Genomic DNA, 19,563 nt, shown 5'->3' with positions numbered 1-19,563 from the left:
TGGTAGTGATAATTCTACATAATACTGTTGCACAAATAAAAAAATAAGGCAGGGTTTACTTCTAAAACAATCTTTATTTAGGAAGTGTGCGCAGATAGAAAAAGATACTTTTTGATTCAAAATTCATTAAATTCTGAAATCCTGGATTTTACTTGGCTGCACAACAAGGACAAAAAAAGACAAACACTGTTTCTGCAGGGTGAAAAGGTTTTAAAATGGAGACAGAAAATGGCATCAAAGACAGCCTATCTTTTGGGCCAGTTATGCCGGAATCCTCTGTAAGGGGGAAGAAAAGGACAGAGTGGTTAATATTCTGTGAGTTTGAATTAGCAAGGCCAGAAAAACCTCTGTACGCTGAATATATTTACCGATCCGATTTTCCAGGCAGGTACGACATACTTCGGTTGCCAGCACCAGTGTTGTTTTTCTGTCCCTTAGGAGTTTTCTGTTACACAAAATGTAGCAATTCATTATTAAACATGAATATATTTGCATGTGGTTCGGTTAATAAATTATTTTAACAGAGCCATACTTTTCTCTTAAAATCGTGGGCTTGCCGGTTTGGATCAAACTGTGTGTTATCCTTTGATGTGTTACCTGTAGAAGAAAAGAGAGTGCACAGAATTTAAATGGGTTTTTTTTAGATTTTAAAACAACTGCAAATGAATGAAAAATAAGCCGTGGTTTCACCCAGTGTAATAAAAAAATGATATGCGTACCAGCAAAGACTTTGAGGTCTGACTGACTGTAGTCAAAGGGCTTGAAGCTGTCTTGAGGAGTTACTTCTGTCTTCTGGGGTTTCTCTGCAGATTTCATTAACTTCTTGCTTGGTTTGGGAGTCAAGTCTCCAACCTCACTGTCGACTCGCTCTCTTTTCTTTCCGCCGGCGTTTGAGGATTCCTAATTAAATAGGTCAGTAACACTGCATTCAGTAAAATACAAAGAATGATCACTTTAATGAGCACCTCTGTAAATGTAGACACTGTCAAACTAGTTAGAGTTTATCCCCAGTCTTGAATGCATGTGACCCCTTATTCTATATCTGATGATTTTTAATTCAATGTTTTGCTGTTTAAACATTTCACAGAGAACGGTCAAATTATGCAAAAATATCCAATGACCAGACTGCTTTGAGCTGACAGAAAGTCCAAAGAAACAAAAAACCCCCCACTTGCTACAACCAAAAGAAGAGCATCTCTGAAAGCACAGTATGTTGAATCTTTAGGCAGATGGTCTTCAGTAGCAGAAGACCAGCAAACTGGCTACAATTCACTGAGGCTCACCAAAACTGGACAACAGGAGATTAGAATAAGACTGCCTGGTCTTCATTTCTGCCTCGACATTAAGATGGTAGGGTCAGAATTTGGTGTAAGCAACATGAAAGCACACATCCTTTGTATGAACATTTCAGGCTTCTGATGGAGGAATGGTGTGAGGAACATTTTCTTGGCACACTTGTCTTGATGATCCGCATATTTAATTTGGCCAAGATTTTATTCTGGATGCTTCCTGACACAACCCTCCCCATTTGCCACCATGGATTGGCACTATGGAGTACACTTCTTTGTGTGAAAGAGGAAGATGCTAGGGATAAGGTGATACGGTGCTAGGGATAAGGCTGTGCAGAAGATCCTCTGTGACAACCACTAAAGGGAGGAGCTGAAAGAAAACGAGGAGTACCAGCTGAGCATGGTTGAAATGCCACAGCCTGAGTACTGCTGCTGACTATCTCCACCTCTTTATCACCGTACTGTACTCTCTTCTGCTTACAGCAGGACAACACAGCACGTCACAAAGCTCAGATGTTCAACATGACATCCTTTTGGGATGTGGTGGAACACGAGCTTCACAGTGCAACATGCTCTAAACGCTCTGCTGAGCTGCATTTATGCTGTGCCACCAAAATCTAAGAGGAATATTTCCAGCACCTTGTTGAATAAAAGGTGGATAACAAAAGAGTTGAGGCAGTTCTGAAGGCAAAAGGGGGCTAGGAAGGTGTACATAATGTAGTACCTGGTGAATGTATATATTTATGGTGTTTACAAGCCTACATAGAATCTGTCTTCTGACAGTTTGCTTGTTACGAGTCAGCTGTATCAAGATTGGAGAATTACATAATGTTACAACGAAGATTATACGTTGTTTTCACTCCAAAGAAGCAGGACACCTGGATTTAAAGCTTACAAAGTGAAAACATTATTGTGAATAATTACCTTATAACCTAAAACACACATTTCTGTTTACATTGAAAATGCCACAGCAGTGCTTCCTTAAGCTAAACTGTTAATTTGCATATTTTATTTCCCAAGCAAATTAGTCTATTCAGCTCATTTCATTTTGCTCACTAGCAAGTTGTATTTTTCTCATGCCACTGTTGGTGAACAACCAAATCACTGCACAACCCTTTTGTAATATTATTTATATCAGAGCAGCAGGAGCTTCCAAAAATCACTGAGCTTTCTTTCAAATAATTAGTAATTAGACAAGAAAACTTCATTGCCCAAGTGCCAGCTGAAACTGACAGTTAGCCGAAACTGCCAATGTTCTGCTGAAGTTGGCAAGTTGACGACTGTTACTTTCAAGCGTTGCTGCCAACATCTCCGACTACGATGCACGCCACCAGATGGTGCCAACGTGCTTATATGAGGGTGCCAATTCAGCAGGGAGTGCCTTAAAACCAAGTTTTCACTGAAACAGTCATCACACAGAGGATTAGTCTGGTGCACGCCATTAGTGTTCACTCAAACAAATGATGGCAAAGCCTCAGATGGTGAAAGGTAGAGGGGACAGAGTATTTAAAAAAGCACTATGGTGGAAAGACTGTGCATGAGTAACCAGGTGGGTGTAAAGCAGTAATCCCAGTAGATGGGCTTTTGGGCAGAAAGGAGCTATTGTCGCTCTCCAGGGGAGAAAAAATAAATAAATATCACGTGATAAGTAAAGGATGAGTCTCTTAATGCTCTAGTCCCCCGCTGCGGATTCTGTTTCCCCAGACACATCATGTGACAGACATAAATATTAAAAGGCCACTTCAATGCCAGTGCTGCAGACTGGTAAAAGTGCTTTACTCGCTTATGAGTCACTGTATTTATGTGCAGAAAAACCAAAGGCATCATCAGAAAATGGGGGGCAGAGCAGAGGGTTAAACTGGCCATTAATGTAGAGGCTTTAACATGTTCTGTGAGTGAGTATAACTCTCACGCCACAGGGACACCGAAGCCCATCTAAAGTTGAAAAGAGAAAATGGCAGGAACAGAAAGTGAGTGACTCACTGCTACTTGCTGGCGAACTGTGGCGACGTTCTTGAGAGACTCCTGATAACTCTGTTTAGCCTTTGTCCTTTCCTCTATGGAAGTCAACATTAAAAACAATGAGGAACATGAATTATGGGTGAAAGAAAATGATCAATTTAGAGTAAATTAACCCTGTTACCCGTCTGCTTTTTTGCCATTTCTTTGGCTTCCTGCTTGGCTTTCTTCTTGGCCTCTAATTCAGTCTGTTGCTGTTCAACACTCTGTAGTTTCCACCTTTTACTGATCTGTCAAGGTGAGAAGTTTGTAGCTGTGAATGTTCAAACAGGGACGAGGTTTAAAAAAAAAAAAAAAATTAAAAAAAAGATGAAGAAGAAAAAAAAGAAACTAAACAGAAAAAAAAGACGAAGAAGAAAAAAAGAAAAACGAAAAAACGAAAAAAACGAAAAAAAAAAAAAAAAAACAGGATATGGATCGGTGAATAGAGCTCTTTGATTACCTCGAATATTTTTGAAGACGGGTCAAACTTGGCATTTTTGTTGACGTGCACATCAGTGGAGGGTAAATACTGAAATCCCAAAAGGAAGACAAATGAATACTGAACCTCAAGTTCGGTGGCACACAACCAGCACTGAGGGTAAATCACTGCCTGCCTCTTACCATTCTAAAGGGGTTTTCAAAGGACTCAATAATACGTCTGGCTTTCATCTGAGCCGCTGAGCTTGACTCCTGGTCATCCTTTATTTCCACCTCCTTTAACAAAGAGCAGAGATCTCACATTTTGCACCACAGTTACACACAAATCATCTCACTCTGAATAAACTAAATGTTAATCTCCACCTCAAACAGTGTGATTTTAGCTGATGCCACGAGACCGCTTTCTTTCTGTACATCTACGTCCTCATCCTCTGAGAACAGCATCCCCTGCTTAACTGGCAGATCTGAAAAAATAAATTAATGGATGCATCAATACAAAGCCTAATGGGCTGAAATCTGCTATCGTTTGAGCGATGCAAAGCACACACGAGCATGAAGCTTACCATCAGCAGAAATTTGAGGGGGGTCGCTCTCGGAAACCCTGGATGTATCATGGGGACCAAACAACGGGACCTCAGGCTGGAAAATGATATAAAACCACATTCATTTCCCCTGCAGTCATTCAACCTCCAAAATCAACTGGAATTTAAGCAAACCTTTTTAATGGGCGTGAGTCCTTTCTTCTTCTGCGCAGCAATCTCAGCCTGTGTGAAATGCAAAAGATATTGCAATATTTGACTGATCCTGGTCCCTCAAATCATCAGTGACATCTCAAACATTGAACTTATAATACCAAGAGGGGAGAAAAAACCCCCAAAACATCCCCCCCTGCTGCCACTCATCTTTCCTCACCTTAAGGAGGGGCATTTCCCTGGCCTGCTGCACTAACAAATGGAGCTCATTGTTGTACTGCCTCACCAGTGGGGGCACGGGGTTACAGCAGGCAATGATGCCCTGAGGCTCCCTGAGTAGGTAAAGACAAAATACTGAGCTGGAGGTTATGAATAAAAACATTAAATTCATCTACTCCACAGTGAAAACAACAAGAACCGGAAAAAAGAAAAAGGAGAAAAAAAAGAGGAAAGAGAAGAGAAATATAGTCAACTTACCTTGGCAACTCCTCAGATATTTTGATCATCATGTGAGTGGGCAGGACGTATCTAAACACACAGGTAACACTGGATTAAAACATGTTACGACTTCCAAACCCTAAATCATTTGGACTGTAATATGTAGCTGGACAGGAAGGATAAGCTAGAGAGAGGGAAAAAAAAGCTCCAGCAAATTTCCAGAACAAGAAGTCCATCCATTTCCAGGCAGCCTACCCGGTGCTTTCATCTTCCTGCCTGGCCAGTTTGTCCCTCCAGGCAAACAGCAGTCTGAAGGCAGTGAGCTGCTGGGTGTTAAAAGACTTTTTCTGCTTCCTCTGCAGCTCCAAATATGACTCTTCTGTGTAGATAGGCTTCACATATTTCTGTTTGAGAAGAGAGGGGGGGCACATGACGAATCGTGACAAATGTCAGAAAATCTTGAGAGGTCATGGTGTGGAAATGTAAAAATTATGGAAGCATTAAAGACTCCAATGGAACTATTAGAATTGAACAAGACTATTAAGGAAGTGTCACTTTAATCTTCATGGTGTATGAAGTGCACACCTTGAGGGAAATGCTGCTGCTCTTGTTCCAGACACTCTGCAGCAAACCAGGCTGTCCGTGGTTGAAGTCGAGAAGCTGTACCCTCACGCAGTCGTAGATATAAAGAAGGTAGTGGGTGTCTGTCCGGGCATACTGCACCATCTCATCTGGCAAGGGGCTATGTGGACAAATGTGGACTATATTTAATTCCCCCAAAACAACCATACAACGCTTGAAGCTAAGTGAAAAGTATAAAACTATGCATTCAATAACCAGGAGTCACCATACCGAACCCTCCAGTCAGCCAGCTGGTAACGTTTGTCAGAGTCCACGTTGCAGAAGTGTTTTAGCAAGTGGTCGAGGGAATGCCTGGCCAGGTTGAGAGCCCGGCTTGCCTGATGTGTGTCAAAAAGGTTGACAACATACAAGCCAAAGTCCCTCTGGAGCCATTCAATGTCAGAATCTGCACCGTGAAAAACCTACGAACAAAAAACATGAAGTGTTGAAACCTCACCGGTGCAGAACCAGCTTATTTAATAAAGAAAAACAATTAAGACTCATTTTATATCTATATATTTTCTTTTGAAAAAAAGTGGAGACATGCTATGTAACATTTGGATCATTTTCGCAAATCTTTCAGTGGTTTAAAGCCTACGCACCACACTTTTTTCACAGGTGTCCTACAGTGGGTGAGTCATGTCTGCTCCCACACACACCGCGGGACGCTTGCCAACTTTATCGGATGTGTTTGAAAATAATAAGGACACCTCAAACAAATTCCGGCTCAGGGGGGTTTTAACTTTACAAACTTATAATCATTACACTGGTGAAGATTCTTTTTTTCCCCAAAAGGCCTCCATGTAATATCAAAAAGGAGATGATGAGATATAGCCCCAAGGAAGATATACTCCCTTGGGGCTATTTTAAGTGCATTTTCAGTTCTGAGATGTGGGAAAGTAATGGCTTTAAAAAACAGAAAGACAAGTAGTTAGACCACCAGACTGCTTCTCTTTAAATATGTATTTCACATTACAGGGAAATCATTCACATGTAGGTACAAACACCAAAAACTGGTATGTAAACCCATTTATGATTACTTTATTGATAGAGCTCATAAGCTATTTATAAATCCCAACAGGGTAAATGATTTCTTCCCAAGATACAGTAAACTGGACTTGGCTTTTTGAATGACCTTAGTGTCAAATCATGCACTTTTAACCAATCAAAAGTCATATCAGGTCAATTCAATTTTATTTATATAGCGCCGAGTCCCTACAGCAGTCACCTCAAGGTGCTTTACAAACAAACTGGTGATCATAAGGTGCCTGCTGGTGTGACAGTACATTATTTTTCTGCCTCTTTGTGTGGGCCTGTTTAAAAAGAAAAAACACTTAAAGACAAAGAAACTGATAACAAGAGCTGAGCAAAGGGTAAGAGAGTCTTCATGAACAGAATGCATGAAATTCACTGAGTTGCACAGGAATAAATTGGCACCAGAAGGATGTTAACTGGCTGAACCTAACTGTATGCATCATAGTGCTACCAAAGCTGTAAAAGGCAACCCTTGACCTGCATGACACGCTGGTGCTGCAATTGTCATTGGACCGCTGGAACGACATAACACAGAGTATGCAGCACAAAAAAAAGTACATTTTCACACTTTAGACAGATTTTTCCCCCAGTTATCTGCTGCACTGATCATGTACCAGAACAACAGGTCATGCCTGTCCACTGCACTATAACGAATTCAGAACTGAGATTAAAATTTTAAAAACAGCTGCCGACTGTGCACCTGCCCACCTCAAACCAAATCTAACCAGACATGTAATCTCATCTGCTGTTGATAGAGCAGAGCAGGATACAGAGGGAAAATGATTGGGGAGTGTCTCCATTACCTTGACAATGGAGGGGTCAGTGAATGCCTCATTCAGGATGTACATCTCGCTGCGGAGCTCCAAGGTGTCGATGATGAAGTCCTCCTCTCTGGTGGAGATCTGCATCAGACAGGTGAGGCCGAGGAAACTTCTGTAGGAATGATGCTGCGATGAAGAACAAAGAAGAAAGTGAGCAGTGAAATTTGTCTGAAAATGTCCAAATAAATGAATTTGTGATGCAAAATTTTTACATTACATTACATTACAACACTATGAATATGAGCTCTGTACCTCCAGGTCCACTGCAAATTCAGACAATTTGCACAGCTTTTCATTTAGAGCTACCAAATCCTCCAGTGTATCAACAAATGACAACTTTGTCTCAGCTACTGGTTTGTGCATCTGAAAAGAAACCACAGATTAGACAGAGGCCTAACCAACAGTGACAGCATCATATTACAGGAATCACACATTACACATGAGTGTATTACCTGAGGTTCTGGCTTAGACAGAAGATTTTCTGGTATTGTAAGATGGTCCAGTTCATATTGGTATGGGTGTGCAAACCTGCATGGATCAAAATCCCAAGTATAGTTGCACAATAAAAATAAAAAATAGAACAAGATATGATGTGTATATTAAACAAGGTAGAATGCTTACATGTCATCAACATGTTCCTGAGTTCTTTGCTGGTGGATGAAGTCAGCCAGGGCAGCTGGGACATCAAGGTCCTCAGGCCTCTCTTTACGCATTTGTTTGTTGGTAAAATCTATGGATGGAGAACAGGAAAGGTAATAAGTTTGACACGCTAAAGCAGGAGTGTCAAACATAAGGCCTGGGGGTGAGAATCAGCTCACCCACAGGACGGCTTTGGAAAATTAGACTTTTTTTTCCTTTAGGAGCATGCATCAAGACATTACATTTATAGTTAGACTTCTTTTCACTGACAGAAATGAGAGTTTCAGTGGTATAAAATGAGTTTGACATCCCTGCGTCAACGCGTTTATATTGCAATCAAAAGCTAACACGAGAAAACAATAGGATGAGGAAGAATATGAGAGTAAAAAGCATGTCTTACAAGATGGAAGTGGCTTTACTGCATTTGGCTTGATGAAGATCTTGGGTATAAAAGGCGTGTTGCTGTTGTCAACTTTTTCCTTGAATTTCAGCTGAGGTCGTGTGATGTTCTTGGCATGGAGCAGTCGAAATGTCTCGGAACGACTGCTAGGACTGGAACCCTGATCCATAAAAGCATTGTTTAGAAAAAGTGTAGAACAAACGTACTACTTTCAAAAAACTTTTTTTTGTGTGTGCGTGAGATTTAAGAAACAGCTGCCAGGTCTGGCACATATTGTTTCTTCTTGAATTCGGCCCAGAGCAGACACTGGCATCTGCAGTGTAATAGCGGAGAGGTTAATTAGCCAACCTTGCGATTCCAGCTGGAAACGACAACTTTTGGAGGCTGGAACCCTGCAGGCATGACAGGCTGCTGGCTCCTGTTCACCCCATCAGCTTCATCAAGAAGAATCCCCTGGAAATCAGACATGAGAGCTCAGGGTTACTTTGCAAAGACTTTTTCGTGTAGAAACTCATTCGACACCAAAGCTGCGGGTCATACCACTCTTTCGAGGATAACGTCATTTGAGTCCACGACCAAGTCGAACCTCTCCTCCAGCCCTGTCAGCTTGTTCCGGTCTCTCATGTGAGATCTGCATCCATGGTGCTGCATTATCTGACTCATACTAACACAGAGGCACAGTGAAAAGATTACATTTTGATTACTGATGCACAGCTAGTGACAGGTTAGTTATTCAATAAAACAACTCATCTGCATGCGTGTCAAAGGGTACGTCTGCACTAAAGCCTCGTGGGAGACGTCTGGAAACCTTTGCTGACCCCTGTTTAGTTTGAAAACTGCTACCTTGTGTTTTAATCTAGAAGTCCAGCAATTACGAGTTTCTAATAACAAGGCAGCCAGCCACGTATGCATCCTGGATGGGTCTGATCGCTTACTAAGGCTGATAGATCTTTTGTTATGCCACATTATTTATAATTATCACTGTGTTTTCGCTCTACTTGTGTAAGAAGTCCCAGTGCCATATGTCGCACAATTGTTTATCCACTTTTAGGAATCACCAGTCGATACACTTCATCTTTTGGTGTATTTATTAAAGCACTGGATGATTATGGATCTGTTCTGTTCAGAAAACAGTCTGCAAGCAGTTAGCAGCAGCCAATTTCCCAAAAAAAGAGGAGATATCTAGGCATTACACAAAGTCTTATCTGAGAATGTGCATCTGTCTGATTGGTTAAAACAGGTGGGGAGAGTTGCTTGTTTTGCAGGAACTGAGGTGGCCGTGACCGATATCAGGCGCCAGTTATCGTGTCTACAGCTGCCCTCGTGCATTCTTTTACACTGAGATGTCAGCAGATTTCTAATTAGTGCGAGCGACTAAGCAATAACTATCAGTCAGTAAAATACTACAGATCCTACTAATCCCAAACACATATCAAACCCAACACATAACAACTTAATACTGGTGTGTTACTTTCAGTTACGTTTATAACCCACCATCAGCCGAAGCAAACGATCACCGATCTTGTTTGCTAGAAGCATCACACGTACATGTAGAGTATGAGCAAAAGTCTTGAGTTCATTTTTTGTATTTCGTTTCCAAGATGCCAGATCTTCTTGCTATTTTTTTTAAAGTGCTTTTCTCTTGAGCAACAGCTCTCCAGGCTTTCTCGAAGTATTTCAAAGGCTTTTGGACACTGGTTGCTTTTTTTTACTGATTTTTAATCCAGTACTTGTATCTGATCATGTTCAGAGAAATATTTTTTAAGCCACTTAACACTGACCTATGAATCATGCAAGCTGAAACCCAACTGAAACGATGAACCAGTGCTGTGCCTACACATAGCTTGGCAAACAGCCAACTGTATCTTTAGGCATTTTGCTACTAGAAGCCTGCTTAAAAAACATCCTTTTGGTCTCATTTCTTTAGATGAATCTATGAAAAACGCTAGTTTATGCCCGTGAAACGAAATGTCTGACATAAAAATAGCATTTTTGCGCCAACAATGTGATTCCCACTGAGCTATTAGCTGAAAATTTGGCATACATGGTGTGGAGTATGTTGTTTAAAAAAAAAATGAAAGTGGAAAAATGGAGGCCCAAGGAAATAGTGGTAGGCATTAAAAACTATGTACAACAGGTAAAGAGTATTAAAGTAATCAGAAACTGTCTCAGTGGAAGGGTGGTTGTCAGGAAGCCATTGTTAAGGAAAACAGGGAGGTAAGGGTGAGATATGACAAATTACACAAGAACTGGATTGAAAATCAGTGGCAACAGGTCTTACACCTTGAGTGTCTACAGCCACCTGAAAAACATGGTGGATCCTCTGTCATGAAACAGAGGGCAGCCAAAGACGAGCCCTGAATGTTTTCCAAGAAGCCTGGAGAAACATTTCCGAAGACTACTTAAAGAAATGATAACAGAGCTTACCTAACAGATTTCAGGCTGTGTTGAAGGATAAAAACGATCATACCAAATGTTGACTTTCAAACTCATTAGAAATGTACCAACTGTCTCTGTCTTCTATACTGTATTTGTATCTACATTTGCATATTTCAGTAAATTTCTGCACTGACATGAAATGACGGGTGGCTTGAGACTTTTGCAAAATACACTTTAAAAATAATGATGGAAATGTAATATACATTTACAGGCAAGTGAGTATAGATGGAAATTACTTTTTAAAATGAGTTAATATATGTTTGGTATACAGATATGGTTTAAGAGATTCATGTGGTCTGATTATCATTAAGCTCAGTTTTCATTATAAGTGGAGTGTGCTGCTGCAAAACTGTAGTGTTGCCTCAAACCTCAACAACATAGTTTGTCAGGACTACACAATATATACATATGAATATATTGTGCTATGTCTTACTTCTTGTATTGTCTGTTTTTGTTACTGTTTGTACTGGAGCACTGTAATCAACATAATTTCCCCCAGGGATCCATAAAGTATTGTGATTCTGATCAACTCACTGAATGCATTGTTGAATCTGTGAATTTAAAAAATAAAATAATGCAACAACACACTATATTCTCACCAGTGCAGGAGCTTATCTCCTTGACTTTCACAGAACTCCTGGAATCCTGGGAAGCTCCGATAGAAATCATATTCATCCCCAGCTTGAGGCAGGCCGGCAGATGCTTTGGTGGCTGATAATACAGCACCAAACCCATGCTGTAGAGAAAAAGATTGAGCTGTTAGTTACTGTTTAAAGCCATTTTCAATATATTGAAATTGATTATAATTAAAAATAAAGGGCACGGAAACACTGCTGTTCCCTATTAGTTACTGTTATTACATCATATTGAGGGAACAATAAGGTTTATCCACAGGGAAAAGCAGCATGGATATAGTGCTTATTGAATAATTTAAAATGCTCTTACTTTGTCATTGCTGGCTCTGCTGACTTTATATAAACAGAGGCTATTTAACCAAAGACTTTAATAGAGTATGTGGTTGGTCCCAGGAGATATTTTTTGACTGGATTTCTATCACTTTTCGTCCGTTACTTGCAACACTGCATGATAATAACTGTTAACTACAGACTTCCACATTTCTAACGATTTAGCAAAGACACTCCAGACTCGTAACGTCGACCTTTACCTTTACAATCACCTGTATAAAAGTCACCTCGTCTCAACAGCTTGCTGTGGATGTTTTCAACCAGCTATCAGGCATCCACGTTGCTTTCTTGCCTGCTAGCATGAACTCCGGATTTGTTTACTTACTTTAACAAAAGCGTCCACGTCTCTGAAACCGGGGCACAATTCGGTTTTGTCCTCGTCGTTGGTGTCCAAATTACTGTCCTTAGGGCCACTGCTCTTTAAACCTTTCTTCTTTGAAGAAGCCATCATTTAATGTGGTGCTATGTACATGTGTAACGCAGGAAACAACTCGTTTCTTCGATGATTCTTCTGGGCCACTGGGAATGCCGAGGGACAAACAGCACCACCTAACGGTGTGGGGTGGAAGGGCCACTACCAGGCGGATCGTATCACAGACCATCAGCCGAAGCAAACGATCACACATATTTTTACTTTAATTATGCTGCACTAGGCTTAGACTGCTGAGGGCTTCCCACGATGCACTGGGAAGCGTTTCTTTTTCATTCATCTATTTTCACACTCTGTGTTTATACACCACAGCTATTAATAATGTCTGGCTCTCCTCCACAGTGTGTCTTTTCTCCTGACTTCCTCCCATCACCCCAAACAAATCGTGGCAGATGCCTGCCCCTACCCGAGCCTGATTCTGCCAGAGGTTTCGTCTTGTTAAAGGGTGGTTTTTCCTCCCCACTGTTGCCAAGTGCTTGCTCACAAAGGATTGTCTGTTTTGGGGATTTTCGCTCTATTATTGTAGGGTCATCATCTTACAATATAAAGAGCCTTAAAGAGACTGTTATTGTGATTTGGCACTGTATGAATTAAATTAAACTGAACTGTCTTCCTCCCATCACCCCCATGATTGCCTCTCCCTGAGCCTGGTTTTGCTGCTGGCTTCTTTCTGTTGAAAGGGAGTTTTTCCTTCCCACCATCACCAAGTGCTTTAACATAGGGGGTCGTCTGTTATTGTAGACTCTTTACCTTACAATATGAAGCCCCTTGAAGACACTGGTGTTGTGATATAACCTTCACTTTAATTCTTCAATTCTATTTCAATAATACTTTAAATATGTAAAAATTATGTACATATATGTAAAATATGTAAAAATTGTGTGTTTCTGTTCTGTGTCTTGTGTACTGTTTGTTTGTATATGTGTCTTTCTTGGTGCTGTTACACCCAAATTTCCCCTTGTGGGACAATTAAAGGATTATTCTACTGATTTTCTAGGTTAACCTCTACCTCTAAAACTGTGAACCGACTCAACATTGGGTATGAATCAGAATATGACTGCCTGTTCCGTCTCTGGTTCTCAGTGTACCTGTTCGGTGCAGTCATACTGCAGGCACTGCCTCATGTCCAGTTTACTGCCTCACACTGGACAGATGCACTGGGATGGTGGGACCATTAGGGGGCAGTATTGACACTTGCAATCCGTAGCAACCGTGCCACAGCATCTGCTGCATTGGGAGGCAATATACACCAATCATGTCTCAGCCAATATCTCTCTAAGGGATATTTGAATGCGAAGCACTTTGCAGTTTTCGAGCTAAGGTGACCACCATGAGTATACTAATCGGACATAAATACATTCCCCTTAGTCTGGTGTAAAATTCCACTAATTGCAGACAAGTTACAGTGGCCTGATGCTCTTTAGTGGCCAGTGGTATGCGAGGAGCCCCGGCCAAAGTATTGACACACTAGCTCATTACGGATGATCTGTGGTATGTAGGGAGAAACCTATCTTTTCTTCACTTCCCCTTCATATTGATCTCTTCACAGGGTCCTCTCCCTCTTATTATCTTAAAAGCATCTCTGCAACACTGGGCTCAATCAATATTTCACAGCAGCTTTCCCTGTCATTCTGTTGTTTTAGTGGAAGGTATCTGAAGTTCAGCAAATATATGCTCTAATAATCCAGAAGAAATTCGGCAGTACTCTTTGTGAAGGCTACAGTAAAAAAGCCATCTGCTTGATGTGTGCTGTAGACTGTGTATTTTTTTGATACAGCGTGACGTTAGTATTCAAAGCATTTCATATCTGTGAGGGCAGTCGTTATTACACAGTGTAAGAATACAATTAGTATATGCAGCAAAAAAACCAACAAAAAAACCCTTTAGATGTGTTCTTTAGCCACCGAAAAGGACATTACCGCTGACATTTACTTCCATTTATACGCTTTTTCATAATATTATGCATTTTATAGCTTTGACGGTGCCCCAAGGCACCACTCAAAGTCTTCCTGCAGTAAAACACACTAAAACTGCTGATGCTGTAAATGACAGCAGCACACATATAATTCAGAAAAAAAAATCCAAGACAGGAACCCTCAATGAATTGTTTTTATTAACTCCCTCATTTAGAAAACACAAATGCACCAAACGATATCATACATGCACAGCTTCAGCATATCAAGATCAGCTGATGACTTTTCAATGTGAAAACGCTGCTGCCACGATCTCACGGAGATCACCTCGACATGAACATTTTGAGGAGTCACGACAGAAAGGCCAAGCGTTGTAACCCAGAGCTGTAATCGTAAAGTCTGTCCGCACTTAGAAATCCAATGAAACTACTCGCACTTATTTTAGGATCAAATTAGCCTTTTCTGAAAACCGTAAAGCTGTATTGGTATAAAAAGACAAAAAGTACTCGTGAATAATACCACTCGTATTATCCACTGTGCACTGGCCGGCTACCTTGTAACAGGTAGGTGTTTGTGTCACTGCACCAAAAGGCTGTGTGTGATAGCAGCTGCTAGGAAATGTTACTCTCTGCTCATGTATTTTTCAGATTCAGGGTTTGACTGAGAATTACAATTGGAAGCAGCACTGTTTGGTTTCCCGGTTGGGGGAGGGCGGGGACGTTGCTAAAAAAGCCAAACGAAATACATACACTATGTACAGCATCATTTATGAAGGCAAGGGAGATCTCAGCGCACCAACTTTTGATTTAGAAATCTCTGGCTCTCAATTGTTCTCTTAAAAACAACACTTGACCTTTGTGCAGAATCTTTAGGGGGAAAAAACCCAATCAGTAACCATATCAAACATTAAAAAAAAGAAGAAGAAGATCAAAGTCAAACTCAAAACATCTCCACAGTACTGATACGTTACAAAACAGAGGTTGGCAATGCTTCTATGTACCCAAAGACACAAGTTCTTTTTTTTCCAGTTCATATAATCAATAAATTAGCCAGAATAATGCATTTCCTGTGTAAACATCTGTTAGTCTAACAATGTCATTCTGCGATGAAAGAATGTATACAGATTAACCACACGTAGAGCCACAAAAACAACGAAACACGATTCAAAGACAGCTTCAACACTCATCGGGGAAGTAAACCTTTACATTTAATGTGAGCTTTACCTGCCACATGCACCTGATGTGACCTTGGATTTGGGTCCCTTTCTGGTTTTTAAATCTTACTTAGTCCTTCGCTCCAGGAATCTGCGTTAAGTGGACAGACATTTCAACTCCTCCCTGAGTCAAACTCACTTTTTAAAAATCTCTACCTCCCACATTGACCTTGTTTTGCTCTCGTTCAATGTCCGCAATGCTTCAGTCGCACAAAGCTTTGAACCATAGCACAAGAAATGAGTTTAACCCCCCTCCTCCCTCCAAATAGATAAATGGTTGTCTGAAAGCACTTGTCCATGATGTGGCAGACTAAGGTAATAACCGTGCACAATCATGCTCGTACACATTTACGCACGCACCTTTCATCGTGTCATCTTGATGAGATTGTCCTGATTTAGTCTTCCCTAAATCCTGATATATTGGCCTTCTGTGAGTGTCATTAGTACCATTACTCCTATGCCCTTTCCCCACAGAAACCCCGCAGGGCTGCTCTAATTTATTAAGATGTTTTAATGTCTGCTAAATCTTGGCACACATCAGGCTTTCCGTTCATCAAGTCAGACTGTTAAATAGACCCCTGTGTCCTGCGCTGACACATTTCAGATCTATCCGCTTCTGCCATCTCAGAGCTATTGAAAGATGAAGTGAAGCAGGTCTGAATACCTGAGCTGCGGGGTTTCGCTGAAATACATAAATAAACAATGACAACACGGACCACATAAAAAAAAAAAAACAACCAATACGACTGACAACAAAGAACAAATTCACAGAGTATTAAAAACACAGCTGACCACACATTTAGCCAAATAATGTCTAAGCTGGTGGCTAGATTTCAATTATCAGACTGGCACAATTGGCAGCGCTTTAAACCTCTCGTCCCGACGGCAATGGCTGTGAATATACGCTGACTGGCACTGGCTGTGTGGTCCCAGATGGATGTAGACTGGGGCTGCAACTGATGATTATTTTCGCTATTGATTAATCAGTCAGTTGTATTTCCCATTAATCACTCAGAAAACTGTGAACAATGTATATCCCTCTTACTCAGAGCTCGAGGCAACATCCAAAGATTGCTCATTTTGTTTGTTTCAAAGCTCAAACATATTGGATTTTCTTTTTCATGCCATACATTAAAGACATGAGAGTTCTGGATTGTGATTGGCCACTAGGTGTGTCTTCGTGTCTGGTAACCAGGCAGCTGCTTTATTTTAAATTAGCTCATCAGCATTAAACTGGTTTGACAAAATAAGCTTCACCTATGGAGCTTTCAGTCGACATGAGGAGAGAAATACAGCTGAAAGCTTCCAAACAAGCAAAGAGACTCCTTAGTTCAGATTATTTGTGTCATTTCTTTAAACTGTATTGCCTTACCTATATAACTCTATCATAGAGATGCTATACCACCCTTGTGCGTGCATTCACAACAGAACCAGTGCCAGGCTCTGTTAGGAAAGAGCAAATTCAACCATGTCGGAAGCATAAGAATTTGTCTTTGACACCGCAGTGAGGTGTAAAATGCAATAATTGTCCAAGAGAGACTTTGAGTCTTTAACTGAAAGTACTGGTAATGTTTCAGTGTAAAAACCAGGTGTTTAACAAATAAAAAATGCGACAGAGAAGTTCAAACCCAGCTTACTTTCTCACCTCCACACGGCTGGCAAATCAGTGTGAAGTGGGTGTGAAGAGATTGTTGATATTGTCAGTTTAGTCAGATACAGAAATTTGTTTGTTTCGACTATCTGACGTGCCCCATCTGATGAAGTAAACAAATAAGTAAGCTTTAGAGGTGCTGGCTGTGAATACTGGACAAAGTCAAGCTGACGGTTTGCTAAGCTATGCTTACGCACTGGTCCCATTGTCAATGTGCTAACATGAGAGTGGTATCAGTCTTCTCTTTTAACCAACCGTGGAAATATCAATTTGAATGTGACATTAGACTCAATGACATTTTGCTTTGCTCCGTGCTATCAAAGGTCAGTAACCAGCGGCCTGTACTACAAAGCAGGGGATTTCTATCCAGGTAACTTCAGGTTAACCCTGAGTTTTCTTTACTATGAAGGTGGTTCGCTTTTTATCGTCACAGTAACTCATGCTGTGAAGCTAAAGAAGCTTTTGTTCCATTTTAGCAACCAACAGGTATGAAGTCACCTCCTACTGATTGATCAATTCTCCAAAAACAGCATCATGATTCCTGAAACATCCCTCACATCTGTGGATAGCAGGAGGGTCTAAAGGGAAATCTTTGAATTTCCCTGATCAGCATCAGGAATAAATTGAACAACAATTTTATTGTTCTGAAAGCATTAATATGTAATCCTAAAATCCTAAAACAGAGGAGCTACTTGACTATTTTTTATATTTATTCTTAACTCTCAGACCGTTAAACACCACCAGCCCTGCAGCAGAAAGAATAAAACCTAAAACTGTCTTTTAAACATTAATTAAAGGGAATATTCGATTATAATCCATCAGATTCTCCTGTGTTTTAACGATAGAGCTGTGATATCGATAATTCAGTAAAGTTACACAGTGGGCATTTTTTCACTCCTGGCTTCAAACAGGCTAAACGCTCACGCTTTCATACAGCGCGTTTAATACTAAACGACTGTACAGCGCTTTTCCTCACGCTGCAGCAGCTGTGTTGGTTTCAGACTGTTTCATTTTTAACCTCTTCATTTTATCCCATTGCATAGTTTTATCTTCTTTTCTCTGTGATTGGTCAAATGTGCAGATCATTTTGCGAGAACGTGCCGGTCAAACCCTGGGTTGACTTATCAAGTTGATGACCAGCTTACCAAGCGTAAGGGTAGCTGAATTCTGATACTGGAGAAATACCCGGAGTATGCTGAACTCACTTTGTAGTACAGGGTCCAGGCAAAACCTTTAGCCTAGCGAGATAAAGGAAATACTGCATATTTCAAAAATTAATGTGAAAACAGGAAAGTGAGATTAGAAAATCGATACAAAAGTAACTAGATCACCCTCTAATTTTGATTTCATATAGTGGTTTGTTGGCAGATCATTGCAATCCCATTCAAAGTTGAATACTGTGGAGGGAAATATAATAAAAGGTACACCTTGCTGTGTTTTACATCTTAAACAACAAAGTCTCACATCTGAGAAGCTGAAGCCGGTGAACATTTGTCATTTTCCTTTGATAAATGACTTCAATGACTGCTGTTTAAGTTCGCTGAAGCACTGGTGCTGCAAAAAAACGGAATTACATTGGCAGTTACACACCTCTGCCGGTACTACTGTATACAAGCAAATGTAAAATTTGTGAACGCAGAGCAAAGTCAAATCCATCATTCGGCAGGCTATAACTATAACTAGCGTGAGGCATTAAAATTTTTAGGAGCTTTCATGGTACATTCAGCTCCGCACAATCAAAAGATAAAAGGTAAATGGAGGACAACGGCACTATGAGGTGTTTTATGAGTTTCATCTGGGACACAACCGACTTTTAAAGGATCACGTAAAGATGGAGATGGCTGCAGTATGTTCTGAAACGCTAAGTACCACTAACCAGTGTCTATAAGTGACGCCGATACAAGAATCTCCAAGGCACGGGCACAGGTGAATGAACATGTCTCTACTTTCTGATTTTGGAGAGGAGAACTGAAAACTCAGAAATACAAGGAAACAAACAAACAATCATAAACTTCTCTGCAGGGCTTTCTGCAAGGTTCACTGAGACCTTCGTGATAAGAAAAGTGAGGAATAAAATGTTGAGGAAAGCATGTAGCTATCTTAGCAATAACAACGAGAAGGCTGCAACTACTTTGGCACATGAATGGAAGTAAGGCATCTGTATCATTCTAGAGTCAAAAAAGAGTAGAAATGGAGCATTGTTCCCAACCCGCAAAAATGTCAAAACAGACTTATGTAAGAAAAAAAAAGCAAGCGTTTACTGTTAATTAAGTGTCTGACAGCACACTCTTCTCTTGTGCTGCTGCATACTTGCAAAATAACACTGGGAGAAAAATATGCGGTGCCTTAAAAAAATGCAAGAAAAGAAAAAACCTTGACCACTTTCACAAATTAAAGAAAACAAAACAAGAGCCAATAGTGAATGCTGAAAAACAGAGCAGAGTCTGTTTGTGTCACAACGATGACCTGAATGAGGATATTGCGATGGTGAGGAACAGGGAGAGGGGGGAGATCTCCACACTCCAGGCTCTGGAGCCACGGGCGCTCATACCTGGGAAACAAGAAAAACAAGGTAAAA

The 19,563-nt window shown here is 40.6% G+C and overlaps 2 protein-coding genes across 2 annotated transcripts in view; both read right to left on the bottom strand.

The window, feature by feature from the left end:
• Positions 1–54: 54 nt before the first annotated feature.
• Positions 55–12,301, bottom strand: exosc10 (exosome component 10). The gene is made up of 25 exons (XM_026154480.2): positions 12,104–12,301; positions 11,413–11,549; positions 8,915–9,038; positions 8,723–8,827; positions 8,375–8,534; positions 7,957–8,065; positions 7,788–7,863; positions 7,588–7,698; positions 7,318–7,461; positions 5,711–5,901; positions 5,444–5,600; positions 5,114–5,262; positions 4,898–4,948; positions 4,641–4,752; positions 4,445–4,492; positions 4,292–4,367; positions 4,092–4,192; positions 3,912–4,004; positions 3,751–3,819; positions 3,433–3,538; positions 3,273–3,346; positions 720–900; positions 533–597; positions 369–445; positions 55–276 (listed from the first exon to the last, which is right to left on the bottom strand). Exons 1-25 carry the CDS (start codon positions 12,227–12,229, stop codon positions 246–248), a joined length of 2,673 nt encoding a protein of 890 aa, XP_026010265.1. The 5' UTR covers positions 12,230–12,301; the 3' UTR covers positions 55–245.
• A 2,002-nt stretch (positions 12,302–14,303) lies between these two features.
• cntn3a.2 (contactin 3a, tandem duplicate 2) overlaps positions 14,304–19,563 on the bottom strand; it is a 46,166-nt gene continuing 40,906 nt past the window's right edge. The window contains exon 23 of the mRNA XM_026153729.2: positions 14,304–19,536. Within this exon, the coding sequence (XP_026009514.2) occupies positions 19,439–19,536 (98 nt within the window). The 3' untranslated portion in view covers positions 14,304–19,438. The remainder of the gene's footprint in view (positions 19,537–19,563) is intronic.

Source organism: Astatotilapia calliptera, chromosome 20, assembly GCF_964374335.1.
Source record: "Astatotilapia calliptera chromosome 20, fAstCal68.1, whole genome shotgun sequence".
NCBI classification, from domain to species: domain Eukaryota; kingdom Metazoa; phylum Chordata; class Actinopteri; order Cichliformes; family Cichlidae; genus Astatotilapia; species Astatotilapia calliptera.
The sequence above is the reverse complement of the archived record's forward strand: the minus strand, read 5'-3'. Positions and strand labels throughout refer to the sequence as shown.

Coding starts and splice junctions, on each gene's coding strand:
- exosc10 (XM_026154480.2), bottom strand. CDS start 12,229: ATGATGGCTTCTTCAAAGAAGAAAGGTTTAAAGAGCAGTGGCCCTAAG. Junction 8,535..8,722: donor TTTCCAGCTGGAATCGCAAG/GTTGGCTAATTA, acceptor TTTATGGATCAG/GGTTCCAGTCCTAGCAGTCG. Junction 3,820..3,911: donor TTGAAAACCCCTTTAGAATG/GTAAGAGGCAGG, acceptor TTGGGATTTCAG/TATTTACCCTCCACTGATGT.